At 47.5% G+C, this 20,419-nt stretch overlaps 1 protein-coding gene across 1 annotated transcript in view; it reads right to left on the bottom strand.

Annotated features, from left to right (window-relative positions):
• GLP1R (glucagon like peptide 1 receptor) overlaps window positions 1-20,419 on the bottom strand; it is a 347,688-nt gene that overhangs the window by 299,319 nt on the left and 27,950 nt on the right. Inside the window, exons 3-4 of the mRNA XM_073673565.1 lie at window positions 6,378-6,499; window positions 3,659-3,765 (exon numbers count right to left, since the gene is read on the bottom strand). Of these exons, the coding sequence (XP_073529666.1) occupies window positions 3,659-3,765; window positions 6,378-6,499 (229 nt within the window). The remainder of the gene's footprint in view (window positions 1-3,658; window positions 3,766-6,377; window positions 6,500-20,419) is intronic.

Raw genomic sequence — 20,419 nt, 5'->3', positions numbered from 1 at the left:
TGGGTAATGACTCTATATAATAGATCCCTCTGTGGGTAATGACTCTATATAATAGATCCCTCTGTGGGTAATGACTCTATATAATAGATCCCTCTGTGCGTAATGACTCTATATAATAGATCCCTCTGTGCGTAATGACTCTATATAATAGATCCCTCTCTGCGTAATGACTCTATATAATAGATCCCTCTGTGCGTAATGACTCTATATAATAGATCCCTCTGTGCGTAATGACTCTATATAATAGATCCCTCTGTGGGTAATGACTATATAATAGATCCCTCTGTGCGTAATGACTCTATATAATAGATCCCTCTGTGGGTAATGACTCTATATAATAGATCCCTCTGTGGGTAATGACTCTATATAATAGATCCCTCTGTGCGTAATGACTCTATATAATAGATCCCTCTGTGCGTAATGACTCTATATAATAGATCCCTCTGTGCGTAATGACTCTATATAATAGATCCCTCTGTGCGTAATGACTCTATATAATAGATCCCTCTGTGCGTAATGACTCTATATAATAGATCCCTCTGTGCGTAATGACTCTATATAATAGATCCCTCTGTGGGTAATGACTATATAATAAATCCCTCTGTGCGTAATGACTCTATATAATAGATCCCTCTGTGGGTAATGACTCTATATAATAGATCCCTCTGTGTGTAATGACTCTATATTATAGATCCCTCTGTGTGTAATGACCCTATATAATAGATCCCTCTGCGTGTAATGAGTCTATATAATAGATCCCTCTGCGTGTAATGAGTCTATATAATAGATCCCTCTGCGTGTAATGACTCTATATAATAGATCCCCCTGCGTGTAATGACTCTATATGATAGATCCCTCTGCGTGTAATGACTCTATATGATAGATCCCTCTGCGTGTAATGACTCTATATGATAGATCCCTCTGCGTGTAATGACTCTATATGATAGATCCCTCTGCGTGTAATGACTCTATATGATAGATCCCTCTGCGTGTAATGACTCTATATAATAGATCCCTCTGCGTGTAATGACTCTATATAATAGATCCCTCTGCGTGTAATGACTCTATATAATAGATCCCTCTGCGTGTAATGACTCTATATAATAGATCCCTCTGCGTGTAATGACTCTATATAATAGATCTCTCTGCGTGTAATGACTCTATATAATAGATCCCTCTGCGTGTAATGATTCTATATAATTGATCACTGCGTGTAATGACTCTATATAATAGATCCCTCTGCGTGTAATGACTCTATATAATAGATCACTCTGTGTGAACTTTGATGATATTCTAATTTAGTGAGATGCAGCTGTATATACTTCTATACAGAAGATGCCCAGGTTATACCGGCTGTACATATATAATTATACACACGTTGTTTGGCATAACCTCTTGCCGAGATCTTCCATAACTTGTGTACATGTGACCAAAAAAAGTGATTGAGGCAATGGGCGGTCACCAGATACTGATAATGGAGGTGACAGGCGGTCACCAGATACTGATGATGGAGGTAATGGGCGGTCACCAGATACTGATAATGGAGGTGACAGGCGGTCACCAGATACTGATGATGGAGGTAATGGGCGGTCACCAGATACTGATAATGGAGGTGACAGGCGGTCACCAGATGCCGATGATGGAGCCGACAGGTGGTCACCAGATACTGATGATGGAGGCGATGGGCGGTCACCAGATACTGATGATGGAGGCGACGGGCGGTCACCAGATACTGATGATGGAGGCGACGGGCAGTCACCAGATACTGATGATGGAGGCGACGGGCGGTCACCAGATACTGATGATGGAGGAGACTGGCGGTCACCAGATACTGATGATGGAGTAGACGGGTGGTCACCAGATACTGATGATGGAGGTGACGGGCGGTCACCAGATACCGATGATTGAGGCGCCGAGCAGTCACCAGATACTGATGATGAGGGTGACAAGGGGTTACAAGATACTGATGATGGAGGCAACAGGTGGTCACTAGATACTGATGATGGAGGTGCCGGGTGGTCACCAGATACTGATGATGGAGTCGACGGGTGGTCACCAGATACTGATGATGGAGGTGACAAGGGGTTACAAGATACTGATGATGGAGGCAACAGGTGGTCACTAGATACTGATGTTGGAGGCGCCGGGTGGTCACTAGATACTGATGTTGGAGGCGCCGGGTGGTCACCAGATACTGATGATGGAGTCGACGGGCAGTCACCAGATACTGATGATGGAGTCGACGGGTGGTCACCAGATACTGATGATGGAGGCGACGGGCGGTCACCGGATACTGATGATGAGGGTGACGGGCGGTCGCCAGATACTGATGATGGAGGCGACTGCCGTTCACCAGATACTGATGAAGGAGCCAACGGGCGGTCACCAGATACTGATGATGGAGGTGACGGGCGGTCACCAGATACTGATGATGGAGGTGACGGGCGGTCACCAGATACTGATGATGGAGGTGACGGGCAGTCACCAGATACTGATGATGGAGGCGACTGCCGGTCACCAGATACTGATGAAGGAAGCACCTGACAGTCACCAGATACTGATGATGGAGGAGCCGGGCAGTCACCAGATACTGATGATGGAGGTGACAGGCAGTCACCAGATACTGATGATGGAGGTGACGGGCGGTCACCAGATACTGATGATGGAGGCGACTGCCGGTCACCAGATACTGATGATGGAGGCAACTGGCGGTCACTAGATACTGATGATGGAGGAGCCGGGCGGTCACCAGATACTGATGATGAAGGTGACAGGCAGTCAGCAGATACTGATGATGAAGCTGACGGGCAGTCATCAGATACTGATGATGGAGGTGATGGACAGTCACCAGATACTGATGATGGAGGTGATGGGCGGTCACCAGATACTGATGATGGAGGTGATGGGCAGTCACCAGATACTGATGATGGAGGTGATGGGCAGTCACCAGATACTGATGATGAAGCTGACGGGCAGTCACCAGATACTGATGATGGAGGTGATGGGCAGTCACCAGATACTGATGATGGAGGTGATGGGTGGTCACCAGATACTGATGATGGAGGTGACGAGTGGTCACCAGATATTGATGATGGAGGCGATGGGTGGTCACCAGATACTGATGATGGAGGCGACTGGTGGTCACCAGATACTGATGATGGAGGCTTCGAGCAGTCACCAGATACTGATGAAGGAGGCGCCGGGCGGTCACCAGATACTGATGATGGAGGTGACGGGCGGTCGCCGGATACTGATGATGCAGGCGCTGAGCAGTCACCAGATACTGATGATGGAGGCACCGGGAGGTCACCAGATACTGACGATGGAGGAGACGGGCGGTCACCATATACTGATGATGGAGGCGCCGGCAGTCACCAGATACTGACGATGGAGGAGATGGGCGGTCACCAGATACTGATGATGGAGGCGCCGGCAGTCACCAGTTACTGATGGGATTTACATTTCTCATTTCTTCAGTCACTTTGCATTTTGTTAATTGCTGAAAATAATTATTACATTTCTGTTTCTGAAGCTTCTCTCTTTACAATATTTTTTCCACCCCTGCCTATAACTTTTGCACAGTCCTATACATTATATAATTATACCCAGGTTATACCAGGAAGGATCATTAGTGCTGATTTCGTATTTTTCCAGTTACCTGAATATCACCAGGATGATTGTAGCGATGACGAGTGCGGAGAAGGACAGGGAGTATCCCACGGTGTATATGATGGACAGGGATGACAGCTGCTCCTCTGGCTGCACCTGGGGACCGAGCACAGACGTGTGGTTAGATGACGGCACACACCACTGGTGTTCAGTGTGCGGCATGGCACCTACATTTCGGGGGGTCTTCCAGGATAGGACGTCCCCTTTATCTAACAGAGGCATATCTGAGGCATCACTCTACTAGGAATGCGGCGATTCTACCTGGCAGCAGTTTTGTCATTTTACTTCTGTACGGATCAGTTATGACTTGTTTCTCCATTAGACATGTCACTGAATTTATTAGAGTTTTTTACATCACTTTTCTTTTTTGACTTCTGATTTTCGTTGACTTTTTTTGGGCCAAATTCATCCAAACGGAGCCCGTGATTCATGAATTTTTCACAAAGGCCAAATCTTTTTTTTTTCAGTCTTTAACTGGTTTTACGATTCTTTAGCAGGAACAGTAACAAGTATCACAAAATGTTGCAAAAATGTGGAAAGGTAACTCGTGTACAGAAAATCACCAAAAGGGGGACTGGAGTAGAGCGGCGCCAAACTGTGCGACTTTTGCATTTCATGAATCCTTCTAAAACATTTGGAGAATCCACCATGACGTAAACATCAGAAAACTGAACCACAAAAGACAACATGAAAAAAGGTGCAAATCGTTTGATGAATTTGTTGCAAAGCAAAAAGTTATTAATTGAAGAAATTGGAGGAAATGCAATAAAGAATTAGCTATTTTAGTAGCCCATCACAAGGTTCACAATATTGCAAAATTCAACTGTGACACAGAGATGGAGTATTAGGGATGACAGCAGGAGGAATCGCTCAGATGCCACCGCTGTCACTAGTTTCTCAGGTGACGCAACACCGCTGCCTCCAATCGTCAGGACAATTATAAAATTGACTGACGAGTGATGGACGAGGCTGCAGCTGTTTCCACTGCTAGGCCGGTTATTGGGGATCTCACAGTGAGGGTATGGTATATATACCTCCGATTCAAACGCATGGAATATATATGTATACACCCCGTTACGATCACTGCCAGCTCCACAATAAGAAAAGGAACTACTAGCTGCCACCACCAATCATCTATACAGGCCAATTGGACCCCCGTTACAGGTAGTGTACGGCTTCAGGGGTGCGGTTTACAGAGCAATAGGAACAGAGCTGTTACATTTTATATTTAATCCAGAAAGTTAGGCAATGTTTATAAAAAAAAAATATACAAAGATTATACAAAATGGGAAAAAAAACAATATGGTATATACAATTACATAAGATAAAAGGGATAACAAAAAGAAAAGTACTAAACCTGTGTCATGGAAATGGCTCAGAGCTTAGCGGAGGGAAGCACTCCTTAAGAAAACGGACAGAATCCACAGCAATCTGTGCCTTCCAGGACTGACAAATGACCAAAACTCTGCTATTCATTAGATCAAGGTTACGCCCACATACCTCCTCTTGATGAGCTCATATGGGGTCTGATTGTGGGATGTCCTGCGTCTTTTAGAAGTTTATAAGATCCCCAACTTTCAGAATATCTTTGACCCTGGAGGTCCCAGGTGGGAGATATTGTTGTCATGTTTCCTATCACAATGTTACCCTTCTATACAGACGAAACATGTCATGGATAGCATCATCCAGCTGACCAATATTAAGTTGGAGGTGTTCGACTGGCTTTACGGTGATGTGAGTGAATGCGTTATGAGTATATGAATGGTAGACTCAGTGACTGCCTCTCCACAGATACCCTGTCATAATTACCTGTTCATGACAGGAGGTCCTACTTCAATGGAGGTTGACATGTGAGCTCTTTCTCACTTCCCCAGTAATAATTAATCCCATATGTTAAATGTGAGGGTGATATGTCCTCTCTCCGAAGATGTCTTTATGGATTTTACAATTCTTCTCTACGACATAGAGGAAGTAGCTAACTTCTCCTCCCACAGTAGAGATTACTATATCTGCCGCCAGTTACATAGCTCCTGGGAAGGAAAGATGACACCTACTCTCTATGGTCCTCCCTGGGGCAATGCCCAATAAAAGGTTAGTTCAGATCTCTGGAGATCCCCTTTAAGTATTGTTGTCCTGTCCCTTTATACGCAGTTATCTTGCAGTGTATTGTAGAACATATGTGATGGCCAATACAATGTTTGATGCCCAGGGAGGGGGGGGACGCTATCTGTCCGGCCAGCCATGATGGGATGGATGAGTCGGCAGCAGGTAATGGCAGTGAATCTGACTCCAGATGAGGATGCTTTACTGCCGGGTTAATGGCTTTGATAAATCGGCCTAAGTGACATTTTCTGAGAACACGAGCCGTCCTCCATGACTAATCCTCCTGTGACATTATAATGGAGGACAATCAATGCATTAGGAATGACTTTGAGAAAGGAGCAATATAAGAGTTCTACGAGGGACAACTCCAAATACCTTGTATTTTATCCTTAAAGGGACCCCGGTCCCTCCAGTAACAGAAAATGTGCAACATTGTCCCATATTTGCCTTATTTCAAAATCCAGAAAAGTATCAAGAGCTGTTGTCACTTCCCTTCCCCCACTCCTCCTCTGGACAGCCTGTACTAAGTTCATTAGCCAGCAGAGTGCAGCAATGAGCACAAGAAAAAGCTGCACCTAAAAAGAGATCCTGATGGGAGTAAGTACCTTCAGTGATCGGTCCTCACATTCGGTCAGGTTCCTCCAGGGAATGGTAACATTGTCCTTGGCTTCTCTGACGAGCCATGTCCCCTCCGGGGTGCAGTAACGAAACACCCTGCCCTGAATCACTGCACAAAGAAGAAGAGGCAGAAATTAAAATCACACTTAGGTTATGTTCACACATCATGGTTTTTTTTAGCGTCAATTTTCTGCAGCGAAACCTGATCTCTCAAGGAAGGTTTGTTCAGGATTTTTCTTGCAGTTTTGGTGATTTCTTGGTGCGTTTTTGATGCATTTTTTCAGCGTTTTATTCCTTCTGTCTCTTTTTAAGCTTTGCTTCCACCACAGAAGCATGAACACAGGTCACCAATGCAAGACATATCTGAAACCATATTAACCAGAATTTCAAATGTACAGTGGGGGAGGTGAATTGTTCAGGAATAGTTTAGACACTGGCAGTGCATTGAGTTTGTATGACACTATTTACTTTCACACTATGGGGTCTGCCATTGAGTTGCTCAGGCCCCCCTGGATGATGCGGCAACATGGCAGGAATGCGCCGCTCACTTACATCGGACCAGTCATGGAAGAGCCACGCATATATAGCCCAGACACTCTAACGCATTCAACACCTCCTGACGAAACTGCAAGCAGCGGTGAAACGCGCGTCGAGGTAACTATTGAGCCAGAGAATTTACCATCTGGGACTACACCTAATGTCTACAGGTAACCTACCTTTCTAAATGTTATATTTGAGACACCTATAGTATATATTAGATATACATCTCTATTACCTCCTATTCTAATGAGACTTACTATATTGACTATAAGGTAGCCTCTTGTATTTATTCTATTGCCCATTACTCTATACCCTAGACTCATGGGTCAAACAACATTGTAGTCCAGCTCACTGGTCTCTTACTCTATTGTATTAAGTTATGTCCTACTCCTATGTATATGTATAACTTTTTCTATCATGGTTTTAAAAAATTTTTTTTGAGAAAATAAACTTGTGATATATAAAAAATATATTGATCTATTGCTCCCTCCTTTTGTTCGTGATTGGTAATGCTTAGATTGGAGGGGATCTCCTCCACAATTTAAGGCTGTTCTTTTAGTATACTCAATTTCACACCTGCCTGGGCCACAGGCATTGTTCAATCTCACACCTAGCTCAGCCAATGTTTATGTGTACACATGACTAATTTAATTAAACTGTCCTAATCCAAACTACCATCTCAGAGACCAAGACAAGATGATGAAATCACAAATATAAATGAGTTTCACATACTGCTGTACTTGCTTATTTTCACTAAAAACGCAGCAAAACCCGATAGCTATGTTCACACATCTTGTTTTTTTCAATGTTTTTTCACTACCCATTACTTCGAATAGGTTAAAAACGCTGAAAAAAGGCTGAAAGAAGTGACAGACTCTATTTTCCAAAAAACCACGTGAGGCACAAAATCCTGAACAAAAAAAAAACATGTGTGAACAGAGAATTCTGGTTTCTCATAGACTTTGATGGTACTGCAAAAGGCAGCTGAAAATTTGCATAAACAACTACATCAAAAAACGCTGAAAAAACCATGATGTGTGAACATAGCCTTACATTGAAACAAGGCAAACATCTCCAACTCGGGGCTCTCATGCTGCGATGAAATTACAAGTCCAGTTACTAGAGATCAGCGGTGACATCACTGAGAATGCCGCCTGTCCATCACCAGAGATCAGCGGTGACATCACTGAGAATGCCGCCTATCCATCACTAGAGATCAGAGGTGACATCACTGAGAATGCCGCCTATCCATCACCAGAGATCAGAGGTGACATCACTGAGAATGCCGCCTATCCATCACTAGAGATCAGAGGTGACATCACTGAGAATGCCGCCTATCCATCACCAGAGATCAGCGGTGACATCACTGAGAATGCCGCCTATCCATCACTAGAGATCAGCGGTGACATCACTGAGAATGCCGCCTATCCATCACCAGAGATCAGAGGTGACATCACTGAGAATGCCGCCTATCCATCACTAGAGATCAGAGGTGACATCACTGAGAATGCCGCCTATCCATCACCAGAGATCAGCGGTGACATCACTGAGAATGCCGCCTATCCATCACCAGAGATCAGCGGTGACATCACTGAGAATGCCGCCTATCCATCACCAGAGATCAGCGGTGAAATCACTGAGAATGCCGCCTATCCATCACCAGAGATCAGAGGTGACATTACTGAGAATGCCGAATATCCATAACTAGAGATCAGCGGTGACATCACTGAGAATGCCGCCTATCCATCACTAGAGATCAGAGGTGACATCACTGAGAATGCCACCTATCCATCACCAGAGATCAGCGGTGACATCACTGAGAATGCCGCCTATCCATCACCAGAGATCAGAGGTGACATTACTGAGAATGCCGCCTATCCATCACTAGAGATCAGAGGTGACATCACTGAGAATGCCGCCTATCCATCACTAGAGATCAGCGGTGACATCACTGAGAATGCCGCCTATCCATCACTAGAGATCAGCGGTGACATCACTGAGAATGCCTCCTATCCATCACCAGAGATCAGCGGTGACATCACTGAGAATGCCGCCTATCCATCACCAGAGATCAGCGGTGATATCACTGAGAATGCCGCCTATCCATCACCAGAGATCAGCGGTGACATCACTGAGAATGCCACCTATCCATCACCAGAGATCAGCGGTGACATCACTGAGAATGCCGCCTATCCATCACCAGAGATCAGCGGTGACATCACTGAGAATGCCTCCTATCCATCACTAGAGATCAGCGGTGACATCACTGAGAATGCCGCCTATCCATCACCAGAGATCAGCGGTGACATCACTGAGAATGCCTCCTATCCATCACTAGAGATCAGCGGTGACATCACTGAGAATGCCGCCTATCCATCACCAGAGATCAGCGGTGACATCACTGAGAATTCCTCCTATCCATCACTAGAGATCAGCGGTGACATCACTGAGAATGCCGCCTATCCATCACCAGAGATCAGAGGTGACATTACTGAGAATGCCGCCTATCCATCACTAGAGATCAGCGGTGACATCACTGAGAATGCCTCCTATCCATCACCAGAGATCAGCGGTGACATCACTGAGAATGCCGCCTATCCATCACCAGAGATCAGCGGTGATATCACTGAGAATGCCGCCTATCCATCACCAGAGATCAGCGGTGACATCACTGAGAATGCCACCTATCCATCACCAGAGATCAGCGGTGACATCACTGAGAATGCCGCCTATCCATCACCAGAGATCAGCGGTGACATCACTGAGAATGCCTCCTATCCATCACTAGAGATCAGCGGTGACATCACTGAGAATGCCGCCTATCCATCACCAGAGATCAGCGGTGACATCACTGAGAATGCCTCCTATCCATCACTAGAGATCAGCGGTGACATCACTGAGAATGCCGCCTATCCATCACCAGAGATCAGCGGTGACATCACTGAGAATTCCTCCTATCCATCACTAGAGATCAGCGGTGACATCACTGAGAATGCCACCTATCCATCACCAGAGATCAGCGGTGACATCACTGAGAATGCCGCCTATCCATCACCAGAGATCAGCGGTGAAATCACTGAGAATGCCACCTATCCATCACCAGAGATCAGCGGTGACATCACTGAGAATGCCTCCTATCCATCACTAGAGATCAGCGGTGACATCACTGAGAATGCCGCCTATCCATCACCAGAGATCAGCGGTGACATCACTGAGAATGCCGCCTATCCATCACCAGAGATCAGCGGTGACATCACTGAGAATGCCTCCTATCCATCACTAGAGATCAGCGGTGACATCACTGAGAATGCCGCCTATCCATCACTAGAGATCAGCGGTGACATCACTGAGAATGCCGCCTATCCATCACCAGAGATCAGCGGTGACATCACTGAGAATGCCTCCTATCCATCACTAGAGATCAGCGGTGACATCACTGAGAATGCCTCCTATCCATCACCAGAGATCAGCAGTGACATCACTGAGAATGCCTCCTATCCATCACTAGAGATCAGCGGTGACATCACTGAGAATGCCGCCTATCCATCACTAGAGATCAGCGGTGACATCACTGAGAATGCCACCTATCCATCACTAGAGATCAGCGGTGACATCGCTGAGAATGCCGCCTATCCATCACCAGAGATCAGCGGTGACATCGCTGAGAATGCCGCCTATCCATCACCAGAGATCAGAGGTGACATCACTGAGAATGCCGCCTATCCATCACCAGAGATCAGCGGTGACATCACTGAGAATGCCGCCTATCCATCACCAGAGATCAGCGGTGACATCACTGAGAATGCCGCCTATCCATCACCAGAGATCAGCGGTGACATCACTGAAAATGCCACCTATCCATCACCAGAGATCAGCGGTGACATCACTGAGAATGCCGCCTATCCATCACCAGAGATCAGCGGTGACATCACTGAGAATGCCGCCTATCCATCACCAGAGATCAGCGGTGACATCACTGAGAATGCCGCCTATCCATCACCAGAGATCAGCGGTGACGTCACTGAGAATGCCGCCTATCCATCACTAGAGATCAGCGGTGACGTCACTGAGAATACCGCCTATCCATCACCAGAGATCAGCAGTGACATCACTGAGAATGCCGCCTATCCATCACCAGAGATCAGCGGTGACATCACTGAGAATGCCGCCTATCCATCACTAGAGATCAGCGGTGACATCACTGAGAATGCCACCTATCCATCACTAGAGATCAGCGGTGACATCGCTGAGAATGCCGCCTATCCATCACTAGAGATCAGCGGTGACATCACTGAGAATGCCGCCTATCCATCACCAGTGATCAGCGGTGACATCACTGAGAATGCCGCCTATCCATCACCAGAGATCAGCAGTGACATCACTGAGAATGCCGCCTATCCATCACCAGAGATCAGCGGTGACATCACTGAGAATGCCACCTATCCATCACCAGAGATCAGCGGTGACATCACTGAGAATGCAGCCTATCCATCACCAGAGATCAGCGGTGACATCACTGAGAATGCCGCCTATCCATCACCAGAGATCAGCAGTGACATCACTGAGAATGCCTCCTATCCATCACTAGAGATCAGCGGTGACATCACTGAGAATGCCTCCTATCCATCACCAGAGATCAGCAGTGACATCACTGAGAATGCCGCCTATCCATCACTAGAGATCAGCGGTGACATCACTGAGAATGCCGCCTATCCATCACTAGAGATCAGCGGTGACATCACTGAGAATACCGCCTATCCATCACTAGAGATCAGCGGTGACATCACTGAGAATGCCGCCTATCCATCACCAGAGATCAGCGGTGACATCACTGAGAATGCCTCCTATCCATCACTAGAGATCAGCGGTGACATCGCTGAGAATGCCGCCTATCCATCACCAGAGATCAGCGGTGACATCACTGAGAATGCCGCCTATCCATCACTAGAGATCAGCGGTGACATCACTGAGAATGCCGCCTATCCATCACTAGAGATCAGCGGTGACATCACTGAGAATGCCGCCTATCCATCACCAGAGATCAGCGGTGACATCACTGAGAATGCCTCCTATCCATCACTAGAGATCAGCGGTGACATCGCTGAGAATGCCGCCTATCCATCACCAGAGATCAGCGGTGACATCACTGAGAATGCCGCCTATCCATCACCAGAGATCAGCGGTGACATCACTGAGAATGCCGCCTATCCATCACCAGAGATCAGCGGTGACATCACTGAGAATGCCGCCTATCCATCACCAGAGATCAGCGGTGACATCACTGAGAATGCCGCCTATCCATCACCAGAGATCAGCGGTGACATCACTGAGAATGCCGCCTATCCATCACCAGAGATCAGCAGTGACATCACTGAGAATGCCGCCTATCCATCACCAGAGATCAGCGGTGACATCACTGAGAATGCCGCCTATCCATCACTAGAGATCAGCGGTGACATCACTGAGAATGCCGCCTATCCATCACCAGAGATCAGCGGTGACATCACTGAGAATGCCGCCTATCCATCACCAGAGATCAGCAGTGACATCACTGAGAATACCTCCTATCCATCACTAGAGATCAGCGGTGACATCACTGAGAATGCCTCCTGTCCATCACCAGAGATCAGCAGTGACATCACTGAGAATGCCGCCTATCCATCACTAGAGATCAGCGGTGACATCACTGAGAATGCCGCCTATCCATCACTAGAGATCAGCGGTGACATCACTGAGAATACCGCCTATCCATCACCAGAGATCAGCAGTGACATCACTGAGAATGCCGCCTATCCATCACTAGAGATCAGCGGTGACATCACTGAGAATGCCTCCTATCCATCACCAGAGATCAGCAGTGACATCACTGAGAATGCCGCCTATCCATCACTAGAGATCAGCGGTGACATCACTGAGAATGCCGCCTATCCATCACCAGAGATCAGTGGTGACATCACTGAGAATGCCTCCTATCCATCACTAGAGATCAGCGGTGACATCACTGAGAATGCCGCCTATCCATCACCAGAGATCAGCAGTGACATCACTGAGAATGCCGCCTATCCATCACCAGAGATCAGCGGTGACATCACTGAGAATGCCGCCTATCCATCACCAGAGATCAGCGGTGACATCACTGAGAATGCCGCCTATCCATCACTAGAGATCAGCGGTGACATCACTGAGAATGCCGCCTATCCATCACTAGAGATCAGCGGTGACATCACTGAGAATGACGCCTATCCATCACCAGAGATCAGCGGTGACATCACTGAGAATGCCGCCTATCCATCACCAGAGATCAGCGGTGACATCACTGAGAATGCCGCCTATCCATCACTAGAGATCAGCGGTGACATCACTGAGAATGCCTCCTATCCATCACCAGAGATCAGCGGTGACATCACTGAGAATGCCGCCTATCCATCACCAGAGATCAGCGGTGACATCACTGAGAATGCCGCCTATCCATCACCAGAGATCAGCGGTGACATCACTGAGAATGCCTCCTATCCATCACCAGAGATCAGCGGTGACATCACTGAGAATGCCGCCTATCCATCACCAGAGATCAGCGGTGACATCACTGAGAATGCCGCCTATCCATCACTAGAGATCAGCGGTGACATCACTGAGAATGCCGCCTATCCATCACCAGAGATCAGCAGTGACATCACTGAGAATGCCGCCTATCCATCACCATAGATCAGCGGTGACATCACTGAGAATGCCGCCTATCCATCACCAGAGATCAGCGGTGACATCACTGAGAATGCCGCCTATCCATCACCAGAGATCAGCGGTGACATCACTGAGAATGCCGCCTATCCATCACTAGAGATCAGCGGTGACATCATTGAGAATGCCGCCTATCCATCACCAGAGATCAGCGGTGACATCACTGAGAATGCCGCCTATCCATCACCAGAGATCAGCGGTGACATCACTGAGAATGCCGCCTATCCATCACCAGAGATCAGCAGTGACATCACTGAGAATGCCGCCTATCCATCACCAGAGATCAGCGGTGACATCACTGAGAATGCCGCCTATCCATCACTAGAGATCAGCGGTGACATCACTGAGAATGCCGCCTATCCATCACCAGAGATCAGCGGTGACATCACTGAGAATGCCGCCTATCCATCACCAGAGATCAGCGGTGACATCACTGAGAATACCTCCTATCCATCACTAGAGATCAGCGGTGACATCACTGAGAATGCCTCCTGTCCATCACCAGAGATCAGCAGTGACATCACTGAGAATGCCGCCTATCCATCACTAGAGATCAGCGGTGACATCACTGAGAATGCCGCCTATCCATCACTAGAGATCAGCGGTGACATCACTGAGAATACCGCCTATCCATCACCAGAGATCAGCGGTGACATCACTGAGAATGCCGCCTATCCATCACTAGAGATCAGCGGTGACATCACTGAGAATGCCTCCTATCCATCACCAGAGATCAGCAGTGACATCACTGAGAATGCCGCCTATCCATCACTAGAGATCAGCGGTGACATCACTGAGAATGCCGCCTATCCATCACCAGAGATCAGTGGTGACATCACTGAGAATGCCTCCTATCCATCACTAGAGATCAGCGGTGACATCACTGAGAATGCCGCCTATCCATCACCAGAGATCAGCAGTGACATCACTGAGAATGCCGCCTATCCATCACCAGAGATCAGCGGTGACATCACTGAGAATGCCGCCTATCCATCACCAGAGATCAGCGGTGACATCACTGAGAATGCCGCCTATCCATCACTAGAGATCAGCGGTGACATCACTGAGAATGCCGCCTATCCATCACTAGAGATCAGCGGTGACATCACTGAGAATGACGCCTATCCATCACCAGAGATCAGCGGTGACATCACTGAGAATGCCGCCTATCCATCACCAGAGATCAGCGGTGACATCACTGAGAATGCCGCCTATCCATCACTAGAGATCAGCGGTGACATCACTGAGAATGCCTCCTATCCATCACCAGAGATCAGCGGTGACATCACTGAGAATGCCGCCTATCCATCACCAGAGATCAGCGGTGACATCACTGAGAATGCCGCCTATCCATCACCAGAGATCAGCGGTGACATCACTGAGAATGCCTCCTATCCATCACCAGAGATCAGCGGTGACATCACTGAGAATGCCGCCTATCCATCACCAGAGATCAGCGGTGACATCACTGAGAATGCCGCCTATCCATCACTAGAGATCAGTGGTGACATCATTGAGAATGCCGCCTATCCATCAGTAGAGATCAGCGGTGACATCACTGAGAATGCCTCCTATCCATCACCAGAGATCAGCGGTGACATCACTGAGAATGCCGCCTATCCATCACTAGAGATCAGCGGTGACATCACTGAGGATACCGCCTGCAATATTGTTTATCCAACCGGGAGGATTCCTTTCTTTACAACCCGCTGACACTTGATCTTGTTCCGTCACATACAGATAGATACAATAGATAATTCTTGGACGTTCCGCCGCAGAGATGTGATTATTCTTTTGACTGAAGTGATTATGGTCAGGCGGCGGATATAAGTCCTCAGCGCTGTCACTGCGGCGCACAGATGACTGCACAGAAAGTCTGACAGTAATCAGGATAAATATTTTCCGTAGATCATCGGAGAGAAAAGAGAAGAGACCGAGGGGGAAATAGTGATTACTGATTATCTGAGAACCGATATAACATTTATCTCTCTCACTGGTAGGTCCTTAGCAAAAACTTGACAAAGCAAAGAAATACAGAGCTACATCGGGCAAAGTGTTGAACAATTTTCTAAGTAAATCTATTTCTAAAGGTGCTATTGATGTCAGTAACAACCCGTCCAATCCACACAGGAAAGGAATCACCATAGATGTCCATAAATTATGTGTAATAATGAGAAATGACACAGGGAAAAAGTATAGAACACATGAATAAAGAGAGGAATATCTCATGATGGGTAAAACCAGTGAGATGTCTCAAGACCTGTGCAACCTTATTGTTGCAAAACATCCTGATGGCATTGGTTACAGAAGAATTTCTAAACTACTGAAGGTTCCAGTGGAAAGAACAGAATTTAACCATAAACCAACCACAAATCCCTGCAAGATTTCAGACAGGAGTGAAGAGAGTTATCAGAATATTTTTACAAGAGCCAAGGACACATGTGGAGAGTTAGAGAAAGAACTGGAATCAGCAGGTACAATTATGCAAAATAACACCTATAAGTAATGAACTCAACCTCCATGACCTATATGCACGCTCACCACTCAACCTCTATGGCCTATATGCACGCTCACCACACAACCTCCATGGCATGTATGCACGCTCACTACGCAAGACCCTATTGCTGAACAAAAAGCATGTTCAAGCGCGTTTATGGCTTTCTCAACAACATTTAGACAAGCCTGTGAAATACTGGGAGAATATAATCTAATCAGATGAGACCAAAATGTAACTTTTTGAATGCCATAATACACAACAGTTGGAGGGCAAAAAATCACTGCATATCACTCCAAAAACACCATACCAACAGTGAAGCGTGGAGGTGGGAACATCATGGCGCATTGAAGGTAAGATAAATAGACAAATGTACCAAGACATTACGTAATCAAGAGGCAGTGGGAGCTACGGCTGCTCTCTTATTGATTACTAATACATCTGAAGGAGGAGACAGTGACACCAGCGGTGATTTGGCACCTGGTTCATGTCTCATAACAACCGCATGTGAGCCCCGGGAGAGCAAGTGCCAACACCGCTGCAACAGTGTCGGCACGGGAAGTGAGTATAGGTGGTTTTTTTTATCGGGGGCCAAACATGGGGGACTGAGAAGGGGTTGTCCTAGTAGTGGACAACCTCTTTAAATAAACTTCAGTAAGCGTGTTCAATACTTTTCCCTGTGTCATTTCTCATGATTACACATAATTTATGGACATCTATGGTGATTTCTTTTCTGTGTGGATTGGATGGGATGTTACTGACATCTGGGAGAATTTCATGTCAATAGCACCTTTAGAAATGGATTTATTTCAAAAATTGGTGATGTGTTCAATACTTATTTCACCTGTTGTTGATAGATAGCCTAACAATTATTTTGCCAGCAGGATGGATATGTGCCCACGATGCAGAAATGCTCCGGATTTTTCCTGAGAGCTTCTGCCTCTCCCTGGCAGAAAAAACATATGAGGATTTTACATGCGGATTTTACATGGGTTTTTTCTGCCAGGGAAAAGCGTTTTTTAAGCATTTTTGCATGCATTTCCGCATGGGTTTTTTCAAGCGCTTTTCCAAGCGATTTTGAGCATCACTTGGAAAAGGGCTTGACAAGTTGGTCACACAATATAAATCCATGCAACTGGCATGGATTTATATTGTGTGACCAACTTATGCGGCTTTAAATGCAGCATGATTAGTAAAAAACAGAATTAAAACCTAAAAAATAAAAAAAAACATTATACTTACCTCTCCGGTGGCCCCCGGTCTCCTCTCCGGTGGTGAGCTCTGTCCTCGGCATCACGCGGTGTTCTGAAAGGACCTGCGTTGACGTCATTTAGTCAGCTGACAGGTCACGCGACCGCCGACATCAGCGGTCGCGTGACCATCACATGACTAAATGACGTCACCGCAGGTCCTTTCTGAACACTGCGGGACGCCGAGGACAGAGCTCACCACCGGAGAGGAGACCGGGGGCCACCGGAGAGGTAAGTATAATGTTTTTTTTTTATTTTTTACGTTTTACTTCTTTGTTTTACTAATGGTACCCGGGTCGGATGAGAGTCTCCTCTTCTCCAGACCTAGGTACCATCCGCGCATTGAGATGCATTACATCCGCATGCATACATGTATACATGCGGATGTTATGCGGTTCAATGCAAGTCAATGGCGGCAATTTCGCCGAGATTACGCACAAGAAATGGTTGTGCTGCGGATTTTTCCGCAATGATAATCCGCAGCGGAAATTTCCGCAGCATGCGCGCAGCACATGCAGATTATCATTGGGGAACATGGCAACTTAACAAGTGCTTTTAATGCATTTTCACGGCGGAAATTCAGGGGTGGAAACGCATTAAATCCGCATCGTGGGCACACAGCCTTATCACCACATTGCTTCTGGATGATGGGGAAGTTGCTGACAATTTTGGATGGCAGAGGACGGGAGTAAAGTTATTTCTCTGATAAAGCCCCTCACACTGTTCGGGACATGAGGAAGCATGATTGTCCGGAGAAGAGAAGGTGACGCTGCCATCAGTCCTGTGGGTGCCGGCAGTAAAGACTCCTGAGACCACTCATGTGTGGGGACTTCTCATCCATGAAGGGTGTCACTCACAATGTGCGGGGGGCTTCTCATCCATGGAGGGGGTCATTGGGCTTCTCATACATGGAGGGGGTCACTCACAATGTGCGGAGACTTCTCATCCATGGAGGGGGGCACTCACAATTTGTGGGGGCTTCTTATACATGGAGGGGTTCACTCACAATGTGTGGGTGATTCTAATCCATGGAGGGGCTCACTCACAATGTGCGGGGGCTTCTCATCCATGGATGGGGTCAATCACAATGTGCGGGGGCTTCTCATCCATGGAGGGGATCACTCACAATGTGTGGAGGCTTCTCATCCATGGAGGGGATCACTCACAATGTGCGGGGGTTTCTCATACATGGAGGGGGTCACTCACAATCTGTGGGGGCTTCTCATTCATGGAGGGGATCACTCACAATGTGTAGGGGCTTTTCATTCATGGAGGGGATCACTCACAATGTGTAGGGGCTTTTCATTTATGGAGGCGATCACTCACAATGTGTGGGGGCTTTTCATCCATGGAGGGGATAATTCACAACGTGCAGGGGCTTCTCATCCATGGAGGGGGTCACTCACAATGTGTGGGGGCTTCTCATCCATGGAGGGGATCATTCACAATGTGCGGGGGCTTCTCATCCATGGAGTGGGTCACTCACAATGTGTGGGGGCTTCTCATCCATGGAGGGGGTCACTCACAATGTGTGGGGGCTTCTCATCCATGGAGGGGCTCACTCACAATGTGTGGGGGTTTCTCATCCATGGAGGGGGTCACTCACAATATGCGGGGGCTTCTCATCCATGGAGGGGGTCACTCACAATGTGTGGAGCTTCTCATCTATTGGATTTGGATCACTCACAATGTGTGGGGGCTTCTCATCCATGGAGGGGATCACTCACAATCTGCGGGGGCTTCTCATCCATGGAGGGGGTCACTCACAATGTGCGGGGGCTTCTCATCCATGGAGGGGGTCAATCACAATGTGCGGGGTCTTCTCATCCATGGAGAGGGTTACTCACAGTGTGTGGGGGCTTCTTATCCATGGAGGGGGATCACTCACAATGTGTGGAGGCTTCTCATCCATGGAGGGGCTCACTCACAATGTGTGGGGCTTCTCATCCATGGAGGGGGCTCACTCACAATGTGTGGGGGCTACTCATTCATGGAGGGGGCTCACTCACAATGTGTGGGGGGCCTCTCATCCATGGAGGGGATCACTCACAATGTGCGGGGGCTTCTCATCCATGGAGGGGTTGACTCACAATGTGTGGGGGCTTTTCATCCATGGAGCGGGTCACTCACAATGTGTGGGGGCTCCTCATCCATGGAGGGGGTCACTCACAATGTCCGGGGGCTTCTCATCCATGGAGGAGATCACTCACAATGTGTGGTGGCTTCTTATCAATGGAGGGGATCACTCACATTGTGTGGGGGCTTCTCATTCATGGAGGGGGTCACTCACAATGTGTGGGGTCTTCTCATCCATGGAGGGGATCACTCACAATGTGTGGGGGCTTCTCATCCATGGAGGGGGTCACTCACAATGTGTGGGGGCTTCTTATCAATGGAGGGGATCACTCACAATTTCACCTATTACCACGGCCATGAATAAAGAATGGGCTAGAAACCTCCTCCAAGAACCACTTTTCCCATCGTCCAGGACAATGTGGTGATGATGGTGTTTCCCCCATGATGGAGACCAGGTCACAAGCCAAAGGTGAGAAATAACTGTCTTGGGGAAAAAAACACTGAAATTTTGGTCCACGGCCAGAAACTCCCCAGATCTCATCCCACTGAAAACCTGTGATGAATCCTCAAAAAGCGACAAAACCAGAAATTGTTATAACTCCGAACTGTGATGAGACAAGAACGGGCAGCCATCAGTCAGGATCTGCCCAGAAGCCGATATCCAGCTGCCGGGGAAGGGGCAGAAATGTGGAGAATAAGGGGCAGAAGACTGGAGAATAAGGGGCAGAAGTGTGGAGAATAAGGGGCAGGAGTGTGAAGAATAACGGGCAGATGTGTGGAGAATAAGGGCAGGAGTGTGGAGAATAAGGGGCAGGAGTGTTGAGGATGAGGGGCAGAAGTGTGGAGAATAAGGGGCAGAAGTGTGGAGAATAAGGGGCAGAAGTGTGGAGAATAAGGGGCAGGAGTGTGGAGAATAAGGGGCAGGAGTGTG

The sequence above is a fragment of the Phyllobates terribilis genome, unplaced genomic scaffold, assembly GCF_046119375.1.
Source record: "Phyllobates terribilis strain yellow unplaced genomic scaffold, ASM4611937v1 Scaffold_3__8_contigs__length_932513732, whole genome shotgun sequence".
NCBI classification, from domain to species: domain Eukaryota; kingdom Metazoa; phylum Chordata; class Amphibia; order Anura; family Dendrobatidae; genus Phyllobates; species Phyllobates terribilis.
This window is presented reverse-complemented; position numbering and strand designations above follow the sequence as displayed.